The 26078-nt window shown below is 44.1% G+C and overlaps 1 protein-coding gene across 2 annotated transcripts; it reads right to left on the bottom strand.

Annotated features, from left to right (window-relative positions):
* Positions 1–6987: 6987 nt before the first annotated feature.
* On the bottom strand, positions 6988–24631 carry LOC308595299 (uncharacterized protein C4orf54 homolog). Of its 2 annotated transcripts, XR_014011981.1 has the most exons (3): positions 18398–24631; positions 14672–14716; positions 6988–7260 (listed from the first exon to the last, which is right to left on the bottom strand). XR_014011981.1 is itself a non-coding variant. In XM_081209299.1 (2 exons), the coding sequence occupies exon 1, from the start codon at positions 23448–23450 to the stop codon at positions 18447–18449; it is 5004 nt and encodes a 1667-aa protein (XP_081065425.1). In that variant the 5' UTR covers positions 23451–24631; the 3' UTR covers positions 13699–14716; positions 18398–18446. The 2 variants fall into 2 exon arrangements, 1 of the variants encoding a protein (XP_081065425.1); XM_081209299.1 differs by lacking the exon at positions 6988–7260 and having other exon boundaries at positions 13699–14716.
* Between the last annotated feature and the right edge of the window lie 1447 nt (positions 24632–26078).

Genomic DNA, 26078 nt, shown 5'->3' with positions numbered 1-26078 from the left:
AGTGGTACCTCAGGTTAAGAACAGTTTCAGGTTAAGAACGGACCTCCAGAACGAATTAAGTTCTTAACCCGAGGTACCACTGTATCCCGATCAAGGGACGTAATAGTACCACCCTATTCTGCCTTGGTCAGACCACACCTGGAGTATTGGGTCCAGTTCTGGAGAACACAATTTCAGAAGAATATTGACAAGCTGGAGGGCAACCAAGATGATCAAGGGCCTGGAAACCAAGCCTTATGAGGAACTGTTGAGGGAGCTGGGTATGTTTAGCCTGGAAAAGAGGAGACTGAGAGGAGCTATGATAGCCATCTTCAAGTATCTAGTGGTCTGTCACATGGAAGATGTTATGTACTGAGTTGAATAGGATCCAAAAGGCAGCAGTCTGATTGGTCCTAGAACAATAGGATTCAGAATGCAGCAGTCTGATTGGTCCACAGGAGCCACCCAATCCATCTCCAGGTGGAAGTGAATCCGCAACCTGATTGGCCTACAAGTGAATTCCGGAATTAGCCAGTCATGTGGGGCCCATTGTGTAAATAATGTATAATAAAGCAGACATTCTGGGGGAACTTCCATTCCTCCTCACCACTTTGAGATGAATAAAGAGCATGAAATCCACTCTCGTCTCCGAGTATATTTCAGAAGATGAAGCAAGTTTCTTTTTCCCTATTCCGGAAGTATGGCCTAAATCCAGGAATTCAAGTTAAAAGAAAGGAGATTCCAACTCAACAGCAGAAGGTTCTTCCTGATGTTAAGAGCTGTTTGGAATGGTATCCCTCGGGAGGTGGTCGGCTCTCCTCCACTGGAAGTTTTTAAGCAGAGGTTGGATGGCCATCTGTCAGGGATGCTTTAGTTGAGATTCCTGCCTTGCAGGGGTTTGAACTAGATGACCCTTGGTATCCCTTCCAACTCTATGATTCTGTGGTTGTTCTGCCAGGGCCCAAATGGTTGGCAATGCGGCTGCTGCCAAGCTATTCCTTACAACACCATTCCTAGGTGTGAAGGTCAAAGTACTCCTGTTAAGTTGTAGTGATGGGGATGAGGTTTTAATTTTGTTTGGAGGGCTGGGGTTGGTACTACTTAAGCAGTTTTATTGTGCTGGGAATTTTGTTTATTGGTTGTCCGGCTGTGCAATTGCAGACCCTGCTGTTCCCACACAGAATATTCCATTTAACTCTTCAGGGTTAGTCTAACATTGCCATAATTATCAGTAAAGTGTCAGATTTTGGGGGAAAGATCTTTAAATACACCACATAGCTTTGTACCGTATAATCTAGAAGAAGCTAATTGCCTTCCCTCATAAATTGGTAAAAAATATTTAGCACAGCAGCTGAAGCTAACAGAAGCAATCCCATACCTTTGATGCAACTGATTTTCTTCACGGCAGTAGGATTTGCAGCTAATGTCATAACTTGGGGGGAAAACAAGGTGCTCTCCTGTAAAGGCATTGCAGGATCACGACCTCTTCATTAGGAAAAATGAATGGAATTTGTTCCTGGCTATTCCTCAAAAGCTCCACATGCTTAATTCTTCAGAGATGAGTGGCTGGAGTTGTCCCCCCCTCCCCCACAGATAACTGTGTTAGAAAAAATAAATACATACTCCAACAACAACAAAATCCAGATCGCCAATATGGTAATCCTGAGATGACATCACTTATTTATATTTTCTTGTCAGATAAAATGTTTACTTCATATATTGGTCACAAGAAGCTGAGAAAAATGAAAGAGCCACTATTGGACTTTGACATGGGTTCAGTTCCCCACTCCGCCACCAAGCTTATTGGGTGACCTTGGGCCAATCACCAACCTACCCCACAGGGCTGTTGTGAGGATGAAAAATGGGTGCATATGCTGCCTTGAGCTTCTTGGAGGAAGAATAAATAAAAATGTTTAACATTTTTCATCACTAACATGACTGTGGTATCAAGGAGACACTGTCCAACTAATCCAGAGCTTTTATGTGAAAGGGCTTGCATATTTACTTCAATTTCAATGCCCTTCCTCTGTGTGTGCAACTGCTGCTCTTGTGTTGAAAGAATGCAGAGCTCACAACAGAGCTCCATGTGTGCCCTGCAACTCCTTTGGCTGCAAGGAGAAGTTGCATTTCCCAGGACTCGTAAACACCTCATCTGCTCCCATAGTCGAGATGCCCAGGAGGGATAGAGGGAAAGACCTCTCTGCTCTACCATAGCGAGATAAGATGAGGTGGGAAGAGTAGTCCTGCGGTCACAACAACTGCAGATGGAGTTGGATATAGAAATTTGGGATTGGGAGAAATTGAGAGGGATAGGACACATGGCTCAGAAATTAACTGAGCTATTTTCTGACCTGGCTTGGTTGGCGTGGCACAGCCCAAGTCTGAACTGAGCCTAGGAAGGTTCACCCATCACTAATTATTAGTTGTGTGTGCAGAGGTCTGTGTTGCTGCCCATAGAACTTGGGCTGTACAAGGACAAAGGTAATTTTGTAGGGTAATGGGATGCGGGTGGGGCTGTGGTCTAAACCATGGAGCCTAGGGCTTGCTGATCAGAAGGTTGGCAGTTCGAATCCCCGCGACGGGGCGAGCTCCTGTTTCTCGGTCCCAGCTCCTGCCCACCTAGCAGTTTGAAAGCACGTCAAGTGCAAGTAGATAAATCGGTACCACTCCGGTAGGAAGGTAAACAGCGTTTCTGTGCGTTGCTCTGGTTTCCAGAAGCGGCTTAGTCATGCTGGCCACATGACCTGGAAGCTGTACGCTGGCTCCCTCGGCCAATAAAGCGAGATGAGTGCCGCAATCCCAGAGTCAGCCATGACTGGACCTAATGGCCAGGGGTCCCTTTACCTTTACCTAATTTTGTAGGATAGGATATTGACCACGTGCATCTCCTGTTCCCTTCACTGTGGGTTGTGCACTCTAACACACAAACACTTTTTGGAATTGTTCTATGAAGCTTATCTGGCAATGGCACAGACTATGGTAGGGCAGAAAGCCATGGGAATTAGTGGAAATTAGCCCTTTGCAATCAAACAGCTGGTCTGCTCAATCATCCTCCAACCACCACGAACTCTTGAAAGCGCTCTGTGAAATCAAAACAGAGCTGTCAGCAAATGGAAGCTTCTGAACCCAGTTTTACTCCTTCAGCGGTGATAAATGCCCTTCTGGATTTTCTCTCCTATTGATTCTGAAGATATCTGACCCCAACAGCTGGACATAATGGGGATTCCAGGAAGAGAGTTAGCTCAACAGCTGGGTATCGGAAGGTAATGGTTTACTTGCTTGGAGGACTATGTCGCTATGGCAACCCTACAACAGACAAAAATATGTTTGCAGCCATATGCAGTCTAAACTCACATATGAAAGCCATAAAACCCCATGGAGCTTCTTCATACAGTACAAGCAAACCTATGCAACTGGAGAAATGATATGGTGCAGATTCTACTACTGGAGAGCGCAGATGGCAATGTTTGTTCAAATGCTGTCCTAAAATCCTACACTGCATGTAGAAAAGTAACATGGAAGAGCTAAGGACTGTAGTCTATTTGTTACACTGGGGAAAAAAATACATGCAGGAAAGCATTTGTTATCATCACTACCCCTGACCTGGGCACTCCTTTTACTAACATTTTTCCAGCCCAATGCTCCAAGCAGTGCCAGGCAGGTGAGTCTAACCACTATTTTCAGTTTCCATAATGCCACAGACAAAGTGTGGGAAGCTTAAATAAGCCTAGCACTGCTGCTGCTGCTGCCTGGGTCCACTAACAGGAAGGGTTCTATCAGAGAGCAGTTTGCACAGGATTCCTTCAAAGATGGGTTCAGTCCCGAGTCTGGGAAATATTGTCCTAGGAGTCTCTCCAAAGGTTCTTCCCTCCGTACCATTCCAGGGCAACCGAGTCATGTGATTTCAGTGGAATTTTCCCCCCAAACGCATATGGAAATTCCCATTTGCCCCAGTAAATTCATGTGTTGTTCTCCGCATAAGAGCAAGTGCACTCATAAGAGCAAGTGTGATACAGGGGCTTAAGAGTGTCAGACTAGGAGACCAGGGTTACAATCCCTACCTGGGCATGAAGCTCACTGGATTGGCCCAAGCACCGCCTCCCAGCCTAACCTTCCTCACAAGGTTTAATTGTGGGGATTGTGATACACATCACCTTGAGCTCCTTAGAGAAAAAGGAGGGATATAAATGCAATTAATTAATGTTGTAATAAAAGGGTAAAGGTAAAGGGACCCCTGACCATTAGGTCCAGTCGTGGCTGACTCTGGGGTTGCGGCGCTCATCTCGCTTTATTGGCCGAGGGAGCCGGTGTACAGCTTCCGGGTCATGTGGCCAGCAGGACTAAGCCGCTTCTGGCGAACCAGAGCAGCGCACGGAAACGCCGTTTACCTTCCCGCCAGAGTGGTATCTATTTATCTACTTGCACTTTGACGTGCTTTCGAACTGCTAGGTGGGCAGGAGCTGGGACCGAGCAATGGGAGCTCACCCTGTCACGGGGATTCGAACCGCCGACCTTCTAATCGGAAAGTCCTAGGCTCTGTGGTTTAACCCACAGCGCCACCCGCGTCCCATAATGTTGTAATAAAGAAGCATGCAAAAGAGCAGTTAAGTGTCTACCTCTCATGGAGTATATGTGTGTTTGTGTTGGCACATGTACTTATCATGCAGTTTTGCTCTGCAATCACTCAACTACCGTGGATAGTAGGCAGCCATCCTGGTTCCTGTACAAGATGGAGCTGCAACAGTGAAAAATATCACAGGTGGACAGCACTTTAGAACTGGTTTCTTCACTGCACCTAAGAAAGTAATGTCGGTGGTGCTAATAAGCTCATTATTCAGGAGAATGCTTATTTTAATCTCATGCCTGCAAGTGGTCTGTGACAGCCTGAAACATACTTGGCGCTAGTTAACCAGGAATGTCTTTGCTAAGCAACCCTTTAAAAACCCATTGCTAACTTTAACTTTGCAAGTTTTCCACCTGCTGCTAGAGGAGCAGTTAAAAACAACAACCCTCTACCGTGTCATCATCATCTTCCCACTTTAATTTGTTAAATAAAAACTTTTATTTCACTTATTAGCATGGCAGTGTTAACACTTTTGGATTGCTTTATATTGTTTTTCTCATTTTATAGGCTGAAAGGAGAAAACGTCCTTTTCAAACAAACAGAACCTTTCAACCTACATCCCACTTTTAGCTGAAGTTTAATTTACATCAATGTTGGAAGGATTTACATGGTTCCATTGATGGGCTTGAGCTGTAACAGTACAGCTGCACTCCATTAGCAAATGTGCAATCCTTTTTCTGATACTGTAATGTGTATCGTGTTTTTTATCATCACTATTATTAAGAGTTTTACACCATATTTCAGTCCAGGACTAGGCCCAAGTTTGTTCCAGCATTTTCTTTTACAGAAACTAACACATATTAAAATCAGACCTAAAAAAATAAAAATAAATGAAAGAGATAACTAGTTAAAAATAGTTTACAGAGCCAATCCAAATGCCATCTTGAAAAGGTCTTCTTGTAGGCCTGGAAAGAACAGGCTGTGCTAATTTTTGCTGATCAGCAAGCATCCATCAGCTAGCCTCCCACCCTATCATTCTGAAAAATACCCACTCAGTCTGCTGTGCTCCCTTATGCTTTGCTCTGGAAGTTAAAGATAACTCTTATCAAGATGGTACAACTGCCCTTCTGTAGTAGAGTGCAAAGTGTTGAACTCCCACTCAGTGGGTTTTAAAGGGGTACTCAAGGGTACTCAGTATCAGCACCTCTTTTGTTGTTGTTTTTGTTAAAACATGTGGCATTTACTGCAACAACTACATGGTGAGTACCGGCACCTATTTGTCTTGGGAAAAAGCAATGCTCCCACTTATCCCTCATAAGAAGAGAGGGAATGGCCATTATTAATGAACCATTGCTCCACACTCTGGTCTTCATACCTGTTGTGTGTTCAGTTGCTATTAAAGGATGTACTGCTGGTGCAAATGCAATTGGCGATCAAATAAGAAAATATATTGTGCCGCTACATGTGTCATGCTACCAACACAAAGACAATACATGAACCACTAGGCAGCAGTGCAAAAGGTCCTAATCTGAAATTGTTTGCTGCAAATCTCTCTTTTCTGTGGGTGTCACTTTGTGAAACTGTTGTTGAGCACTATTCTGAGTTTGGTAACACAACATACCATATTTTTCCGTGTATAACACGCCCCCATGTATAAGACGCCCCCTATTTTTGGAGACTCAAAATTAAGAAAATGGGGGGAGATTTCCCCCGTGTATAAGACTACCCCCCCCCAAAACATTATTTTCTAGTAAAAAAAAACCCTGGTCTTATACACGGGAAAGTATGGTAATTTCTCGCTTTTGAAATAACTAAAACTCCCTTGGAGTATGATTTACAGGCACAAGCAGCTTTATTAACTGGGAAGGTATATTTATTTTTGTCCAAGCTGGATCCACTATAATGTAGAGAGCTTTTTAAAAACCTGTCAGATACTAGGTTAATATAAAGGGAAAACATTTATCATGTACCGATAAAATGTATTTTATTTAGATGACAGAGAGTAAAATGCTAATAGTAACAATGCTTTGTTGTTACATTTTGCAATGCAAATCAGGATTTGGTGAACTGTCCAGCAATTAAGCTTTTCTGGGGTAAAAGAGCTCATATAATACATCTTATGCTAATATTTTATATCCTATTCCCCTCCTAATTGTTTCTAACTTAATAACTACAGCTAGAATGTTGGTTGCAAAGGAAGTAGCATGAATCTACTCATCTTCACTAAAGGAATGGCTAGCATTACAATGATGTGTTGTATTTAATTAACTTTTACTCAGTGCAATTAATTACCATGACTTGACTTAGGTCTACTTCAGCGGCTCTACCCTGTATGAAAGTTTAATATAACCCAACATGAATAATTCTTGTCATATGTTTTGTGTGTGCATAGACTGAAAACAAAACATAAAAAACCACGGTGTACTTAGGAGGTTGTTTATAATATAGTTTAATGAAAAATACATTTTATTTGTCATAACATTCAAAAAATATACAAATGCTTGCTTGTTTGCATACAAAGGTTGATGCTTAAAGCATTTAAACAGTTTATTATATTCTTGTGATCCTCATACAATTAAATCTTCGCTATGTGCAACACACCCGTAGTGCAATTCCCAGAGCGCATTTGCTGGGTTTGCTGTCCTTGAATTCCAAGCTCACAGCATTCTGTAATGGGATCACGCCAGACTTCAGCCAATAACTCGCTACAATGTCATCTATGTTGAAAGCAGCATAGAGTCAACATTTTCTAGATAAATGTCTTTAGGTTTTCCACAAACAGCAGTCCATTTCACCAAAACGGTCTTCAAAGCATTCTGCCCTTCCCATTTTGCTCAACTGCACTCAAGCCCAACATACAACTGACATTATCATTCATTACCATTGCACTTTCTTTATGTCTCCCCGCTCTTTAAATTACTTGACACTGATCTTCCCTTATCTAGAAGATGGAGAGAGGCGGAGAACCACCACCACAGATCATTTTAAAAATCAAGCACTTTAGAATTTACTGCCCTTAGGTAATTTGCTGCAGTTTGTAACAGGAAAAGAAATGACACCACAGCCATCAAAACTAGGTGGCAAAGGCATCTTTCTGTGGACAGAAAACAAAGTTATCTGAAGCAGCTACCAAAAAGAAAATAGTAACAAACATAATAGTGTAAAAGTCATTCCTGTATATAGACATTCAGTACAACATCTCAGGCTTGAAAAGGCGGCCTCGTACAAGACCCAGGGAAACCAATCAGAAATTTCCCTGTGGGTTGATTAATTGGGCTCTGAAGCTGACCCAAACCACTAAAGTGATGCCTACACGCTATCACTGCTTCTTAACGGAGAGTAATCTTACCTGCAAAATGATATGGCTGCAATGTGTAAAATATATAAACCTATTAGCATGTTAACCCTTTTATGGGGAGACCATGGTTTACATTACAGTAAATCAAAAGCCCAACTACTTGTGACCTGGAAACTTAAATTCTGCCCGATACTGTAAGCAGGTAATATAAATTACACCTGTTCTACAAATGTTGTTAGCTGATTTTATATAATCAACTAATTTGGCTTATTCATAGGCTTCAATCTGAAGCTGATCTTCCTTGTACGGAAGGGTTGTTTTACCGTTTGTGTGAGAATGTGGTTGATGAAAAAAGGAAATCCGAAGAGGTTTGCTTGTACAACAGCCTACACAAAGCAAACAAACACTTAAGTGTTTGCAGAACAGCACCAGCAACCATTTCCCTTCTGCTCACGGTTCCTTTTATGCAACCCTATAGTCTGGATTCAAAGCACAGTTAATAAATCAAAAATTGATTTATTAAATGATGTTCTGCATCAGCACTCACAATAGTAACTAATATGAAGTAGGACAAACCAGGTTCGGTTTTCTGTCTTAATTTGTATTAATTTGAAAAGCTGTAGGATGATACGTTAGCCATACTCAGGGTAGATACATAGAGATCAATGAACTTGAGAAACATGTCCATTTATTTCAATGGGTCTACTCTGAGTATGACTTAACTGGATATCAGACAAAATAAATAAATACATGGATAATGCAAGGCATTAAGGATAGGGGAAGAAAAGTTGGAGTAGGGCTCCAACTTTCCAAGTGGGCAGGTATACAGACTTGTGAAAGGGAGGGGGATCTGATCCTTGAAGCCCTTCCCAGACTACTGTATTTTTCGCCCTATAGGACATACTTTCCTCCCTCCAAAAATGAAGGGGAAATGTGTGTGTGTCCTATGGGGCGAATGCAGGCTTCAGGCAGCTCTGCGCAACCCTCGGGAGACCGGCGCGACTTCGCGCTGGGCTCCCGAGGGCTGCGCAGAGCTGCCTGCAGTCCCGGGCTGCGCGCAGCTCTGCGCAAGCCTGGGGAGACCGGCGCGACTTCCCACCGGGCTCCCTAGGCTTGCGGATAGCAGGCTGTTCTCGGGGCTGGGGTCGGGGGAAGCTCGGGCTTCCCCCGCGCCAGCCCCGCACCTGGGGGGGAAATAATTTTTTTTCTTTATCCCCCCCCCCAAAAAAACTAGGTACGTCCTATGGGACGGTGCATCCTAGAGGGCGAAAAATACGGTACATACAGTTCAACTTTTAAAGCTGGCTTATAGCAGACCAGTAATCAATTTAGTGCAGTGCTGCTATGCTGACTGTCCTTGGCTCTCCAGAGTTTTAGGGAGAAAGTCTTTGCAGCTCTGCTACATGAGATCCATTAACTGCGCTGAATCTGAAATATGATACGAACCAAGCATGTGCTCTACTACTGAACTACGACCCCTCCCTAATAACATAAGGCATATGCAGAGCACCACATTTATTGGATTTTTCCAGCTTCTTGGACCAGTATTTTTAGAGAGGGCCAACTCCACAAACCTGGCTGTCTACACGTAAAAAATTGGGGGAATAATCCTGCAAAGTAAACCTCTGACCCTGATGCAGTAAAGTATTTACTCCTCTGCTTTCACCAAGACCATTCCTGTCACATATTTAATTGCTTTCCTGGCTTGGGTCCAGAATATTGTCAGGAAATCTCACAGCAATCTTACAGAATCAAGTTCTCTCTACAATCACAAGTGTGGTTAGTATATAGCAGTAAAAATTAAGCATAACCTGATATTATGACTGAAATGCGCCAAGTGAGGAGATTTGCCCTGAGAAAAGTTTTTTTAAAAAACAGGCACTAAAAATCTGTACAAACATTTAAATATAGGGTGCCTGGTCTTTTTATAACAGCGGAACTACACATTATCAGAAACACTTCCCCGGTGGTTTTTGGGTCATTATACTGTTTCCCCAACACTGCCAGCTAAAAATGAAGGATTGGTCAAAAATGCTCAGTGTAATGATGTCAAGACATGAGGTAATTTGAATCATGTGCTACTGACGAGGGGGGCGGGGATCTGACACAGGGCTGATGTGTTTTTCGCAGTAGCCCTGTGTTTCTGATCACATGCAGTTCCACTCTTATTTTCAAGTACACTGGGCAAAATTGTAACCCCTGAGAGCTTCTGGCCACAATACAAGACAGAATTAAGTGTGCCTAACTCTGCGCAGGGTTGTGGTGTGTGTTTGTGTGTGCAAACATGTATCTTGTAAACTGTACAGAGAAACATTTTCATGAGCACCGAGATAGAGGAAATATGTCACTGATTACACGGGTTCTAATATTATGTGAATGAGAATATGACTGAGCTACTGTGGTATCCATACTGTCCGGCAGTCTGAAAACATCATACAAGTCTCTTGTGCATCACATGCAGGCTTTGAAAAATAGCAGAGAATACTTTGAGAATTAGATATTTTTTTTAGAAAGAAAGAAAGAAAGAAAGAAAGAAAGAAAGAAAGAAAGAAAGAAAAGAATGAATGAATGAATGAATTTTCTGTTAAGAAGCATTAAACTAAAAAAAACAAACCCCAAGCTAGAAAAATAAAATTATTTATACCATACAAAAAAATGGGGTTGTGACCCATTCGTTTTTCAGAGTTGGTATAATTTCATTTCATACAGGAAAACGGGAAATGCACATATTAAATCACCCCTAATTAGAGATATGCTTGCAGAGTATTTAATAAGGATGTAAGATTTCAGAGCTTTTTCACACATGCCATAGAAATTATCTTTGAGCCCCTCTCATGTTATTTGTAAGCGCATGTGAATGGTGATAATGCAGCTCTGACTGTGCAGGCATCCCATTTTGAAATAGATTAAATAGACTGAAGGAAGGTGGAATGCCCTTTTAGCCTTCATTTGGTGCCATGTGTGAACTGGTTTTCCATTCACCATTAATACCATAGAGGTGAATACTTTCTGGAGCAGGTAAGTGAAGGACTCTCCTGTCCTACACTTAAATTGGCACTGGCACTTGTAATCATTCAGCTTCTTTAGTTGTGGTTGAAGAAAATACGAATAAAGTCAGGGGGTGTCTTGGGTAAATGGCTTGCATGAAAACACTTTTACACTGCAACAGATCAAATGGTCTACCCCTATACTATCAAAAAGTTTTACATTTAGTGTTCAAAGCAAGTCGACAAGGCCACTGTGATGCTCACTTAAACCCATTGTGATGGAACGTGGCCCGATAAATATGTATCTTTGAGCTCATCAAACTAACTAGTTCAATAAGAAAAAAAAACCCCCTCCAACAATGCGAAAAAATAGAACCCATCCTTAGAGTACTATAGCTTATTTATTTGGGCTGGGAGCTGCTGCAAATGCTCCCATCAGTTACCCAAAGCACCAGTAACCATGTCTGGTCTTTGGGGGGACTTGGCTGCTGGTTTTATCAGCCTAGCATGGCACAGTTATGGGACACGCCCTTAGTTTTGACATGCCTTGGCCATTTATTAAGACTGATACAACAGCCCGCTTTTCCTAATGATCTATTCAATAAAAGATCTGCTTCTCCTTTAAGCTCTGTATCGTAAAGTACTGCACAGCAATAACATGAAATGGAATTGTATGTATAGCCTTTAGTATCTCTATTGAGTATATTTTTCTTAAACAGGCTTTGCGTGTTTCAAGTTTCACTTTCTAGCATATCCTCATTACAGGTGCAGCAAATGAACTCAATTTAGACTGACCGGTAATGTTGTGTGAACACACATGGCCTTCACTAAAATCTTAGGGTATGTGAAATCTCCCCTGATAAATGTTACAATTCCTGTATTGAAACTACTCTGGGCTTCCCTTGAAATTCCTCATACAGTGCTACCTCGGGTTACAAACACTTTGGGTTACAGACTCTGCTAACCTGGAAGTAGTACCTCGGGTTAAGAACTTTACCTCAGGATGAGAACAGAAATCGTGTGCCGGTGGCGCAGTGGCAGCGGGAGGCCCCATTAGCTAAAATGGTACCTCGGGTTAAGAATGGTTTCGGGTTAAGAACGGACCTCCGGAACGAATTAAGTTCGTAACCAGAGGCACCACTCTAATTTCTGCAAATTCACTTTAGGCAATATACCATGATAGTGAAATGATGTGCAGAACAGCCCTTAGAGCATCTTAAAGAAACTCCTGTGTTTTGCTTTCCTCGGATGTTTCACCTGAGGAGGAAGATCCCAATTCACTCCAGTGGCAATGCAACTAAAATCACAATAGCCAAATGACAAACCTCCCCACAAGGGAAACACAGCACCTCATCCCTAGCTAAATGATCTAGTCCAAAAAGTATTGATTGCAATGCAACAAATAATGAACGGAAGGTATGTCTGTATGTTTGGGGGATGGGTACAGGGTTAGCATATCTGACAGAGCATATTCTGCCTCTCTCAGTACAGATGGCACATATGCCCAGTAATCATGGCAGGCCTGGGAAAGTCTCAAGTTCTCCTAGGGGGGTCCTAAGTGTAGCTAAGATTGCAGTGCCTGCATCAAGTAAACTTCCTACAACATTTCTCTATTTCAAAAGCTCACTAAAGTGTTCATTCTCCTCCCTTGAGAAAGCTTTGAGGTAAATCTTTGAGCTTTAGCTTGATGCCAAACATACATGTAACTGGCATAGGACACTGACAAGAAATAGCAGGTTAAGTTAACATTCATAAAATACTTTCTAAAGAGACTCTCCAAAATTCATACATTTGCAAAAACACAAACACAAAAAATATGTTTAGCTTAAACACTTGGATAGAAGGGAAAATAAAAATTATCTTCACCTTTAAAATTAAAGGTGAAAGCCTTTTGCATACAAGACTAGAATATCAACGAGAATACCACTTTTTTCTACATGAAGATTAAGTGATAAGGGGTAAACTTCACAATTTGAATGTCTGCCTGTTGCAAAACTCTTAAAGGCACCCAGCCTGCTAAAGAAAATTAGTATCCCTAGATTTAAGTACATTCTTTTTCTAGTTTTCTGATCTTTTTTTTAATGTTGTCAAGGCTCCTTATAAAATCACACAAAATAGTACAAAGCAGCAAATTTTGAATTATAAAGCAATCAAAGCAAATCTCCAGTTATTTTTACAACCAAGTCTGTAAAAAACATAATTAGTGATTAAGGCCCAATCCATCTAAATCATAACTAAAAGTGTGATCCTATTCACATGTATTTGGCAATAATCCCCAATAACTTAATGTGATTTGCTTCAAAGTAAACATGCATAGGATTGGGCTTCACATACTGCTAAAATCAATGCAATCCCATCCATATATAATCTGAAGTAAATCCAATTGAATTCAATGGGTCTTACACTTGGGTGAGTGGTTGTATGCTTGTAGTCTTCGTCTTGCAACTAATAGGAGGAATCCAAGGAGATCGCTTTGTCAATGCAAGCATTTCTGTTTGCCTGATGGGATGATCCCCCCTTTCCTTCCCTGTGTGCCATTCTTTGGGTCCTCCTGTCCGCCCTTAGCAAATTTGGGGGGGGGGGAGCTTTGCTGTGCTAGCTCAAGTCCTATTGTGGGCTTCTGCTAGAAGGACCTGTTAGTTGAATCCGGCCCAGGAGCGCCATATTTGTTTTGGGGGGCATCCCCCCAATGTTAGGTGAGGTGAGAGGAGCCAGGAACACGGCAGCAGAGCGGCTTCAGTGGCCAGTTCCTTCTCCTCCTCCTGTTGTGGAGGGGAAGGAGAGGGAAGCAGCCTCCAGCCGGTGACGGTGACAACAACAACAACAACAACAACAACAACAACAGGAGGAGGAGGAGGAGGAGGAGGAGGAGGAGGAGGAGGAGCTGCCAGCCACTGAAGTCATGCTGCTGCCGCAATCCTAGCTCCTCCGACCTAGCGCAATATGGGAACAAGGCACATCACATCCTGATGCAACATCGTTGCATGCATCACCTCCAGAAGGAACAATGGTCCCCCAATCTGCCCCACAAGCTGGTGCCTCTGGTTGAGGCCTGTACGTTTTCACTGGGGCATAGACACGACTGGCTTTAGCTAAACTGGAACCGAGGTGCATTGAACCAAGCTCATCAAAGTGCATACCTCCAGTGTAAACCACGTCCTAACTCAGCTCCTACTGAAGATTATTTCAAGAATACAACTTGTGTATTCTTTCAGGGGAGACAACATGTGTTGGCTGTTACTTGCAAACTTTTAATACCTTTGAAGAAATGGAACTAAATTTGAAATGACTTTACATCATCTTTACATGTCTTTTTCTCAATGAAATGGATCCCTGAAATATAGTTCAAGTTAAAGCTTAAGGAAAACTACATGTTACACACAAATGTGTGTATCAAATTCCTTCCAATCAATTTTTTAAAAAAAGAAACACAGATGAGGGAGGGGCATCTAACCCTTCCCATGTCCAGTTTTTGTAGTTATGTCAGGGAAAAGGTTAAGCCCTTGCCTTCTTTCTGCATTCTGTTGTTTTTCCACTCAAAGCTTCTTTTCATTAAAAAGCAAATGGCTCGTATTGTTTCTTTACATGCATTTGCATGTAACATGTAGTTAGCCACATGTGTTAGCAGGCATAACAATTACCTTGCATTATATATAGACAGTTTACAAAAAATACCACAACTCACCCACCCACCCTTGCATAATTAAATTTACGCACAGTTAAAAAACAGGGGGAGGGGGTGTTATACAAACATGAACATCATCAACACTTGTGTTGTACAAAAAATGCATGAGAAATACACGATAAAGAGAAAAAGCAGCTTAAATGAGAGCTTAGCATTACCAAGTCGTTTTCAGATTAAGGGAAAGAAATTCTCGTTGTTTGTGCCTGTAAGATAAAGTACAAACAAAAAAATAAATCATTGATTTAGAAAACAAAGTTTGTTGGAAAGCATCTTAGAATAAAGGTCCAATTATTAATCTCTCTCTCTCTCTCTCTCTCTCTCTCTCTCTCTCTCTCTCTCTCTCTCTCTCACACACACACACACACACACACACACACACACACACATCATTGGATATGCTGCTTTACTGTTCTTGATAGCGCTATATCCAACTCAGTCACACTCACCCTAGACTAGCCATCTCCATTAAATACAGTGGGAGTACTTCGCACATGGTTTATATTAGATACAACTCATAATATTAGATACAATTCATAAATTCTCCAGTCCAAAATCTGATCTCAGAATCATAAAGTTGGAAGGAACATTGAAGGTTTCCCAGTCCAACCCTGACATGCTTACATCACACTCTGTTTCTGCATCTTAAATCTGTGTTAAATTCCTCATTCACAAAAACAAGACTCGCAACCAAAGTTGGTAGTCAAAAAGGTGCAGGAAATTTCTACCTTTGAAGACACTCCCGAAATGATTTCCATTATGCTGAGGGCCACCAGTTTCTATTTTTATACCAAAAACATCTTTAGACAAAGCCCAAGCAGAACATACCTCTGAAGTTTGAATCCTAGTGTATGTGACTAGAAAAAAGTGCACAAAGTTATGCATTTTGTGGAGAAAGAAAGAAAAATATCCCCCTCTCACAACACTAGAACTTGTGGGCATCCAATGAAGCTCAATGTTAGAAGTTTCGGGACAGATCAAAGAAAGTACTGTACTTCTTCACACAGGGCCTAGTGAAATTGTAGCATTCACCCCCACAAGAGCTAGTGATGACTACCAACTTGGATAGCTTTAAAAGAGAATTAAACAAATTCATGGAGGATAAGGCTAGCAATGGCTACTAGCCATGTTGGCTCCGTTCTATATTTAAGATCAGAGTCAATATGTCTTTGAATACCACTTGCTGGGAATCCAAGACTCACAACCTGCTTGGGCAGGTTGCTTTCGTGATTATGCCTTGCACTGAATCCACAAAGTAAAGGTTACTCTAGATGAGATAGTGGACCTCTTGCATTAAAAAAAGAATACCAGCTGCCTATATTGGATTAGAGCCACAGCAGTAGGGGGTGGGTAGCCCTTTCACTCAAAGCTCCTCCTCCCCACTCACGCTGGGCAAGTAACTGCTTCAAGGCAGGGGGCATGATTTAAAAATGAAAGGAAGGCGTTGGAGGGGTGTGCTGTAAGCCCAACCTGGTTACCCTATAGCTGTTTTTAACCTTTTTAAAAAGAAAGAGTGGGAGGTGTCCTCCTGCCATCTCATCTAAGTGCACACTTAGCTTGCTTGAAGTTCTAGTGTACAGAGACTGACAAGGCTATTTGTGTAACCACACATATAGAGTATCCACTCGCCCATTAAGATGAAAGATTTATTACACTCAACTCAAGCTTATCCCTCCGTACACAGATACACCTCTTTAAGAAAGAAGATGAGACACTTCAAGTGGGGGGAAAGCATCCTAGAAAATGAAGTACAATATGATGCAGGAGAATCTTTTGCTGATATTGAATCTTGGCCAAGACACACAGCAGACTCCAGGCTTACCCTGCTCTCACCCACTGGGTGCAATGAGGGACAAACTAAACATTGCTTTAATAACCATTTTTGAATACTGTGGGTCTAGCCAGGTCTCATTTTTTTGCAAAAAAAACACCACAAGTGAGCCCAGTCCAGATCAAGACCTTGACATGGTGGTGAACTCTTTTTATTTCACTGTTTCCCTGCTGAAACCTAAGCTGCTATATGCCCTAGGCTTTTTTAAAAAAACAACAACAACAAACCTATGGGTTGTAAGCAACTGGGGGGCGCCAGTCACAAAATAGCTGCTATGGGGGGGACATAGCATAACACATGTAGAGCATTGCATAGCACAAAGTTAGATAGCTACCTCCAGCAACCTTATACTTACCATGAGAAATCAGCTATGTGCTGCTGGTCCTAATTGTGGAGATCATACAGTATTGATTTTACACGCACACACATGGTGGCCACAGTACACCCACTCTCATTTCACAGAAGTCACTTAGAAGGTATTTGTGCATTTTACCCCATAGATTTTTTTTCTAGGCATGCTAGAGTGAGAGCCATGGTACCCATGGGTGCTGGGTTGGCGACCCCTGAGATAAATGCTTCTCAGTGTAGATCCATTGAAGTTACAGTAACTGGCCTAAGTAAGTCATGCACTCTAATGGCTAACATTAAAATGTTCTGAACTGGCAAGACCTCTCTGAGGTAATTTGCTGAATGTTATGATTGCCAACTTTCTTTTCCTGGCAAGACTCCTGTGCCTTTATCTATACGTAATGAACAAAAACTCTACCTGCAGAATCTCTGCTTGTAGAGCAGCTGTTAAAGCCCTACCAGAAAAAAGTTGGCAACTCTACTGTTAGTATGAACAGTCTCATATGTCACAGATGAGTGATGAAACTGCAGCTCAGTGGCTCTTGGCATTTCTTTGAAGTGTGTAGTGTGAGCCAGGTGGTGATCTACAATCTCGCCACTTCTGTGATATGTCAGAGCATTCACGCTAACAGTCGTCAATACACACAGACACTCCTCACTTTCTTCAACTCAGCTGTTCCTCTGAATTTATCCTGCCTTCTAATCAGACAGGGACCACTAAGAATCTGATGCCTCTCATCTTCCAAAACATTGTTCTTCTGCTAACCCTCTCTCTTGCCAAAAAACCCCAAAAACCTATCTTGGAGAAGATGCAAGTGGGTGCATTAACCAATAAACCTGAAAGTGCTCAGATACAGAGTTTGATTAATCCATTACAGAAAACTTACACCCCCCCCCATTAATTACAGGGCTACTACACACATGCAACAATGACTACCTTTAAGGACATCGCTTTCTGCACAGGAAACATGTATAAACCTCATGGACACCATCATGCGAGTGCACACTTATTATTCCCCTTTGGCAACTGCTTCCTTTTGTGAATATACAAGAGAGCCACTTGTGACAAATTTAATAACTAATCATCATCAGTACCAGCTTATTCATGGGGATTGAGAAAGGGCTGCTCAAGTTGTTAGCGTTATGACCAGCTGCCCTGAATCAAAGGTAAAAGTAAAAGCTCTCAATGTGCACAGTGCCTTACCCCACAGGGCTTCCACCTCACAACTCACACATTTGTAGGAAGTAGGGTTGCCACCTTTGTTCTGGCAAACTACAGGACAAGGTTGTGATTGGAAGAGTGTTGTTGTTTTAAAATCTGATGCTGAAGTGACTTCAAAGCAATCCATTACAATTCATTGCAACCTAACAGGATGGCTCCTCTGGAATTTATAGGTGGGCACACACATGAATTTGTAAAATCTCTCGGCACTGAAATACATTACCGTTCACACACCCTTTCAAACCCATGCAACTTGGCAGAGATAGAGAGAGAAGACCTGACACCCAGGTCAAAATTGTACCCATACAGGAGGTACCCTTTTGCCCTGAAACACAGGACAATCCTGTATTATGGACTATCCTAGGACTAGTGGGCGTGCATGGGTGTGTGTGTGTGTGTGGAGGAGGCCCTTTCCTAAGTTGCCTGTGAGGAGGCCTGGGATCACAAACAAGCGGCCCTGGCTTGCTGGCCAAGAGCCCAACTCACCCGTGGCAGCAGCAGCAGCGAGCAGCAGCATCCCTGGCCGGGCTCTCCATCACCGGTGCTCCACCACGAAGCGCATGGTGGTGCCGTCGAAGGAAGGAGGCGCGATGATCCTGGGCCCCAGAGGCTGCGAAGTGATGCTGATGAGCGGCGCCTTCCCCTCGCCAGGAACCCCTTGCTGCTGCTGTGGCGACTGCTGTGGCTGCTGCTGCTGAGCAGCTTTGCCCGTGGGCATGTAGTAAGGGCTGTCCGCCCCGGGGCTGGCGGGGCCGAGCTCTCCGCCCGGCTGCTGGGCGAGCTGGCCTTGCAGGGCGCTGGCGGGCAAGACGGCCGGCAAGAAGCCCGGGTAGATCATGTAGGCCGCGGCCGGGGCGCCGTAGGCTCCCGCCGCGCCCAGCGCCAGGGAGGACACCGGGAGGGTCATGGGGGCCACGGCCGGATTTGGCGCCTGGGCCGGCAGGGGCACCTCTACGTACTGCCCGGTCTCGGGGTCGAAGAGGCGCCTCTTCTGAGGCGGCGGCGGCGGCGGCTGCAGCGGCGCGTCCACCACGTAGCACTGCCCGGTGCTGAGGTCCAGCAGCACTTTGCGCTGCGTCTGAGGCGCCGGGAAAGCGGCGGGCTCGGCGGCCGCGGGCGGAGAGAAGCACAGCAGAGGCGCGGGCTGGGCAGCGCCCGAGAAAGCGGCGGCCGCCGCGGCCAAGGACAAGGCCTGAGGGAAGAGCTGCGCGGGGGACACTTCGAACTGAGGCGGCTGCTGCTGCTGCTGTTGCGGAGGCGGCGGAGGATGGGTGGCCTGAGGCTGCGGGGCGGCTGCCTCTCCGCGCTGCTGTTGCTTGGCCGCCTCCTGCCCGTGGGTCTTGCTGGTGCTGTAGGGCTGGTGGTTGCACAGGGCCGCGGCGGCCGCAGCCGCGGAAACTAGGCCCGGGCGGCCGCCTCGGTCTCCTGACGTGGCAGCCCCCGGCTGCTCCGTCGACGACGATGCCTTGAGAGGGATGGCCAGGTAGTTCCCGCAGTCGGGAGCCGCCGCCGCCACCTTGGGCACCCTGTCGGGCTCCACGAGGCTCCCCTGCCTGTCCCCAAAGAGCTTGATGGAGCGAGGCCCGGCCTGGCCTTTCAGGCCTCTTGGTGGCGGGTCAGGAGATGGCTCCTGAGGTGGCTGCTGCTGCTGCTGCTTGGGCTTCTGGGCCTGGGCATTGAAGGTGAAGGTGCTGCGGGGTGCCACTGGGGCCCTGCCTCTCTCCGTGCCCCCTGCGGCCTCCCCGCGGAAGCCCGGCCCGCGTGCCCGCTCCCGAGCCTGTGCCAAGCTTTCGAAGGTCGCCATCTTGGCTGACACCTTCTCTGCGTTCTTGGTTGGGTTGGCAGTCCGGCTGCGGGGTTGGCTCTCGGGTGCAGGCCTGCTGCTGGTGATGCTGCTGGGGGAAGTCGTCAAGGCCGCACTCTGACTGGCATCCTGGTCCTCTGCCTTGGCGCCAGCCGTGGACTCTTCCCTGGCTCCCGTGGCTCCTCCTGTGGCCTTTTCCTCGCTGGCGATGAGGGACAGGACGTGGCTGTCGGTGATGGGCAGCGGGTCGCTCTTGCGCTTCCACTCGTTCTTGTGGAAGCTGTAGAGCTCCTCCATGCTCCGGACGGCCGCTGTAAGTTTCTCCAGTGCTTGGTGGTTCGCTGTGAGGGGTGCCTTGGCCACCTCTTCTCGTGGAATTTCTTCTTCGCTAGCCACCACCAGCGGGCTTACCTTGCTGCTTTTCTCCACTGGTGTAGGTTGAATTTGCAGCGGTGGTGGTGGCTGTGGTTGCTGCCTCCAGGGCACAGATGTTTTGGAGACTATCTTCAGCACAGCAGGCTGGCGAGGGTCGCTTTTGTTAGGGGCGATTGTAGCAACGGGCAGCCTCCCTGAGGTCCTGTGCACCAGGATTGTCCCATCTTGGCTGGATGGCAGCATCTTGCCCCCGCTACTTGCTTTGGCCCCTGTCTCTGAAGCCTTGCTGGCCCTCTTGTCTTCCTTGCTGTTGCTTACTGCCTGACAGGTTATCACCATGGGAGACAGAGGCCTGGAAATACCTGCTGTCACCAGCTGCTTGGGTTTCTGCTCAGATGTTCCCTGGTCAGAGTTGACACTGCCTCTGTCACTGTTGTTATCCCCCGACTCATGGCTGTAGCTACTCTTAATTAGTTTCCTGACATCTGTAACCTGATGGATAGGCCCTTGCACCTTGTGTTTGTTTTCTCTTACATCGCGTACCAGAAATTGAGGCACTTTGTCCACACCTTCCCCTTTGAATTGTTTTTGATGCTGGCTTCTGGTATCTTCAGCTGCCTTGAAAAAGTTTGGGACACTTCCAGATAACTTGGGTGTGAGGAGCTTAGCAATATTGAAAGGGTGATCTTTATTCTGCTGCATGCTACCCAAGCTGATCTTGATCTCAGGAGGTTTGGGCTTTATCATTGTGGTAGCGATGGCAGTCTGAGCTGCTGTGTTGGTTGCTGTAGAATATTTTGTCACTTGTGTGCTGGATTGCTTTTCTTTGGTTGTTTGTTGAATATTTGGAACAAAGAGACGAGACATTTTAGTTGATTTGCTGGCTGAGAATTCTCCCAAATCAGCCTTCCTATCACCTTTGGATGAAATTTTCAGTTTTCCCACAGGAGCTTTCTCCTCCTTTTTCTCTGCTTCTTTTTCTTTCCATGTTCTAAATGCACTATTCTGACTGCGGAGAAAAGTTGCCTTGAGAGTTTCAGAAGCACTCTCTTTTATTTTACATGCCTCGTCTAAGAATGTTTCAGAAAGGGATCGATCCAGGCTAACATTTCCATCCCGGGGAGTAGATGGCTTGGAGGTAGGGGACTTGCTGTCAAAAAACTCCCCCAAATCATCTGCTGTTACAATAGTGTATTCAGAGCTGCCTTCTGAATATCTAGAATTCTGTCTCTGCAAACCCCCATCCTTTAACTTTTCTTTGAAAGCACCATCTACCTCTTTAGAAGATAAGGAATTGGACATACCAGAATATGTGGTGTCCGAGATTTCGCCCCTTTCCATTTTGAACTCGTGCTCCAGTTGCATTTTCTTTGAGATAACATTTTTGAGGAGACTAGATGCAAACTTTGATTTATTCTGTGTGCCTTCCATGGTTTCTGCAGCCAGCCCAGTTTGTTTGCAAGTTTCATTGCCCAGCTCCTTTGGCAGTGTTTCTGTAACTTCATCTGTGCAACTTGATCCAGCAGCAGCATTTTCAGAAGGTTTAGCAGGTCTGGGGACACCCGCTTTTATATTGCTGCTAAAATTGAGAGTCTCCAACAAAGTAACAACCCGGGAGCCTGACTGGATCCGTTTTTCAAAGCAAGGTGGTGTCTCAACATGCGTTATTTCCCCATCAAGCTTGCTGACAACAAACTCTAATGCTTTCGTCTGTGACTTATTGGAGTGAATGTAGAACTGGTCACTGGATGTCTTTGTCCCAGTGCTTCTGTTCCATCCTGCAGATGCGGTGCTGCTTTTGAAAAGATTTTGCTCTGCTTTCTGCCCAAGGCTGCCACACTTTAAATCCAAGTAAGTTGACCACCGGTTGATTCCTAGTGTGTGATCCGAAAGAGATGTGGAGGATTCACTGGAGCTCAGGTTCAAGGTATCAAAGTAGGGATAAGCTAAGCTGCGGAATGCCCTTGCTGTCAGGCTTCTTACTTCTTTATCTGCATCATCCAACTCACTTACCACGCTTGAGGCACCGCTTGAATATCCTCCCAATTCTCTTGCTCTTATGGCTCCACACCTTGTTTGCAAACGTGCAGGAACTGCAATAAATTTTTTTGCATAGTCATGAAACACATCTTGTTTCAAACTTGAATTTCGTTCATGAGCTGTGGAGACACAGAGGCTCATGTCGCCTTCATGCTTGGCAGCATAAATAATGTTTTGCTTTTCGTGCTGGTTGCTAGGCTCATTTATAGCCCTGGAAGTTGGTTTGATTGATAGGAGTATCTGGCCTGCAGAATTCTCACTCATGTTGCTGAGGTTCTTGGACTGACTTTCTTCCGAGCTGGCGCATTTGTCTGTGCTAGGGGTATCATTTTCAGAATTAATGCTGACTATCTCTGTACTGCTGGTATTATCGATACTGTCTGTCTGATTATTGGGATCACTGGTGGTCGTGCTGAGATAACAGCTATTGTCCTCTTCTGTCTGGGTATCCGCAAGAGTCTCGTCACTCCCAAAGGAAGCGTAATCCACAAAGGAATAAATCACATTGTTGTCCTCGAAATCCCACCGAGAGGCTAACCCATAATCAAAGTCCATGTCATGGTCCACTTCGCTAAGCTGGATTTCATGGGTTGTAATATAATGTGCTTCATCATTATTGTTACAGTTGTTCTCACTGGTGTAGCTTTGCTGCGAGTGCATCAGTTGTGAAGCACGCCTGCACCCTCCTCTCTGGTTACTCAGACAGATTTCTTTGCAGTCTGCATCATCGTCCTCATCACTTTCATATCCAAATGAAGAAGAGGAGGTTTTCCCTTCTGTTCCCATGTCATCCATTTTTGGAAAGCTGCCTGTCTCTTGTACTGGCGAAGGACAAGAGGATGAGGATGATTCTGGGCAGCCATTTGTGTAAAGCTGAATGTTGGAGATACTAGGGGACAAAGTGTTCTCAGACCCTTCTGAGCTGGTGCCAGTGATGCTTCCCCCCACCTCATCAGCCTTCATCCCCACAGGGGAAGGAGTGCCTTCCATTTTAGATTTATAATCCTGGGGTGCTTCATTTGCAGATTTGTCTGCCAGCATATTGTTAGCCAATCTGTTAACCTCACTGATCCCATAAGGTCCATTTTTAGGTTTGATAAAGGCCACTTTACTTCCATTCCCTGCCAAAGTCAGTTTTAGAGCTTGGGGACTCTCTCCCCTCCCTCCAGGGAAATCATAAATCTCCACATATTTTGATTCCTCAGATGAGGATGTTGATGGCTCTTGAGAATGGTGCTTCATCATCCGGCTGTTGCTTTCTCCAGCACTCCCTTTTTGAGTGATGATCTGCTCAGCAGGCGATTTTGTAAGCAGTTCCATTCCGATCACTGCAAATTGACTGAAGGGAACAAAGAGATTTCGACCAAGACTCGAAGCTGGGACACACACACACGTGTCTCCAGTGGTTGGTTCCCAACTTCACTCCCTGCAGTTTAGCGGAAGACCCTGGAGAGACGCCCGATAGTCCCGCAGTGGTAGTAAGGCGGGTGGCTGCTGTTGTCTCTGCGGAGATGGGGGGGTAGCTGCTGCTGCCAGTGTCTTATTCCAGAGCTATGAAGTACAGTTGTTGGTTTGGCACGAAGAGCTGTCAGTCTGAATGCCATTGGTAACTGAAGTAGCAGTATTAGCAGCATCTGCAGCTCAGCTTCCCCAGACATCCCAAAATGAAGAGAAAGCATATGGAAATTCTTGTACTTCTAGTTATGAAAGGGGCGGGGGGGGGGCCTGTTCAGTATATAGTCGTTATAAAATTAGAGGAATATTAGCCTTATTTATTACGTAGTATTTGGACGGAGAGAATGCTCTGTGACAAGACGAAGGGTGGAAAGCATATACTGCTGTTTGAAGTGCTAATTTTAAATATATAAATAAAAATTCCAGACACTGTTTGCATGGACAAGAGGCCCACATTGAACTAAGTTTTCATACAGCATTGAAGACAACAAATTACTTGCATTTTTAATAGTAAACTTTTTAAAACTTCCGATTTTTAGTTCATATTAGAGAAGTTAGTTTGTCTAGCACCTGGTTGAAATGTCATGCAAAAATGTTTAAAGTATTTCATGCTCAAAGTATTTCAAAAAGTTTTTCTTTAGTGTAGCCCCATATCAAAATTATTGTTTTCCTCCAAAATACTTGAAGCAGACATCTTCTGGATATCTTAGAACACATCTAGTTAAATAAAAGAATTTAGGTAATTTTAAATTACACAGAATCTATCAGTTAAACCCTCAATCCTATAAACTGAGTACAGGAGGAAAGAGTTTTAGTCAAGGCATGTCAGCCACAATTAATTGCACTTAATTCCCATTAGAGTCAAGGGGACTTAAGCATGTCTAACTTTATGCTGGATTGTGGCCACCTGTTATAATCAGATCTAATCACATTTCAGCACAGAAGACAATTGATAATCTTGGGTAACAAATCATTTACCTTCTCTCTGACTCTTGTAAAGCTGTTCCTTGGATAACAAGCAACTTTTTGTACCTCACAGGATGAAAATAATTTCCTACTGAATCTTCAGATATGTCTTTAACCGTCTGGAAAGGGAAGTTGAAGAGAAGCACTGGGAAAATGTTAAACTGGTTTGGATTTTCATAGCCACTTTGGTGAGAGTAATGAAACTGTGGAGCATTTTTGTAAGATCAGTGTAGCTTGCTAGGTCAAAACTATTAACTATACATAGACTGTGTGTCATATCATCCGATTGAATAAAGTACTATTTTAAACTATCACATTTGTGCATAGCAGAAATAAATGTGTTCAGCCATCAGTCACAGCAAGAATCCCAACCCCCGCTAATAAAATGTTCTTGCCCATCTTTCTACTTGCAAATATTTAAGGTGGAAAGCTGTTACTGAGAGCAAGGAAAATACAAACAAAAGATGTGAAATTGTGGATCACGTAAAATTAAGTGACATTTGCATAGGAACTGTAGTTTGGAAAAATTCTTCATTTGGGTAACCTGTGGTTGGAAAAACCATGTTCCAAATGTATATCTTCTTCTGGACCCGAGGCAATGTTCTTTACCATGTTTTTTCTTTACAATGTTCTGCTTTAAAACAATGTTGGCTAATATGAAAATTAAGGGAACAGTTCCATAACCATATAATTTATTTCTATTCACTTTCTTTGAAAAAGAGTGTAGTACAGAAATGCTAAATATTCAGAATTCTAAAACTTCAAAAGAATAAACACTTGAGCAGCACTAAAACAGCGTATAACTTTTAAAACAGCAGGGGATGGGGCATACATCAAGTGCCTGGCTGGATAAAAAATGTGTTTATAGACTTCCTGAAAGCAGGAAGTAAGGGAGCCTGTTAGATCTATTCAGGGAGAAAGCTCCATGACCATGGCACCACCACCCAGAAGACCATTTCCATGGTGCCCAAGTACTTTGGATATGTCTGAAAATGGTTGGAAAGGAGAGTCAAACCCACAGTGGCATCATCTCTTTCCACTGGAGACAGGCCAAAGACTGTCCAAAGCCTATCTTTGGGCTAAAGTAAATTAATATTGGCAAAGGTAGACCTTAAGGTAACCTGGGTGTCTTTATTGTTACGCAATAGGGATTTGTTTGTTGTGAGAAGACATTTCATTTCCATCGGTGGGAAAAGGAACAGCAGTAGTGTTATGTACTTGAGTTGAATAGGATCCAAAATGCAGCAGTCTGATTGGTCCTAGAACAATGCAGCAGTCTGATTGGTCCAGCTCAGTTTTGGTCAGTAACATTTCCTCATAACATCAGGTAGCTGGTTAGGGTAGACTTCTATTTAACATTGGCAATGCTGCGTAAGGTGAAACTTGTGAAACAATTTAAGATGGAGTCTTATGTGTCATTAGTAGATAGAAAGATTACTAACATTAAAGATGATTAATATTGAAATAGAATGAAAATAGATCCGTAAGAAAGGAGGGAAAGAGAGTGACACGTGCCACATTCCATCT

Source organism: Podarcis bocagei (genome assembly GCF_964188305.1).
Source record: "Podarcis bocagei genome assembly, chromosome: 9".
In the NCBI taxonomy this organism is placed as follows: domain Eukaryota; kingdom Metazoa; phylum Chordata; class Lepidosauria; order Squamata; family Lacertidae; genus Podarcis; species Podarcis bocagei.
Note: the sequence above shows the minus strand (reverse complement) of the source record. Positions and strands in the feature narration are given on the sequence as shown.

Excerpts from the sequence above, each read along its gene's own strand:
- LOC308595299 (XM_081209299.1), bottom strand. The coding sequence starts at position 23,450 with ATGGAACTGCTTACAAAATCGCCTGCTGAGCAGATCATCACTCAAAAA.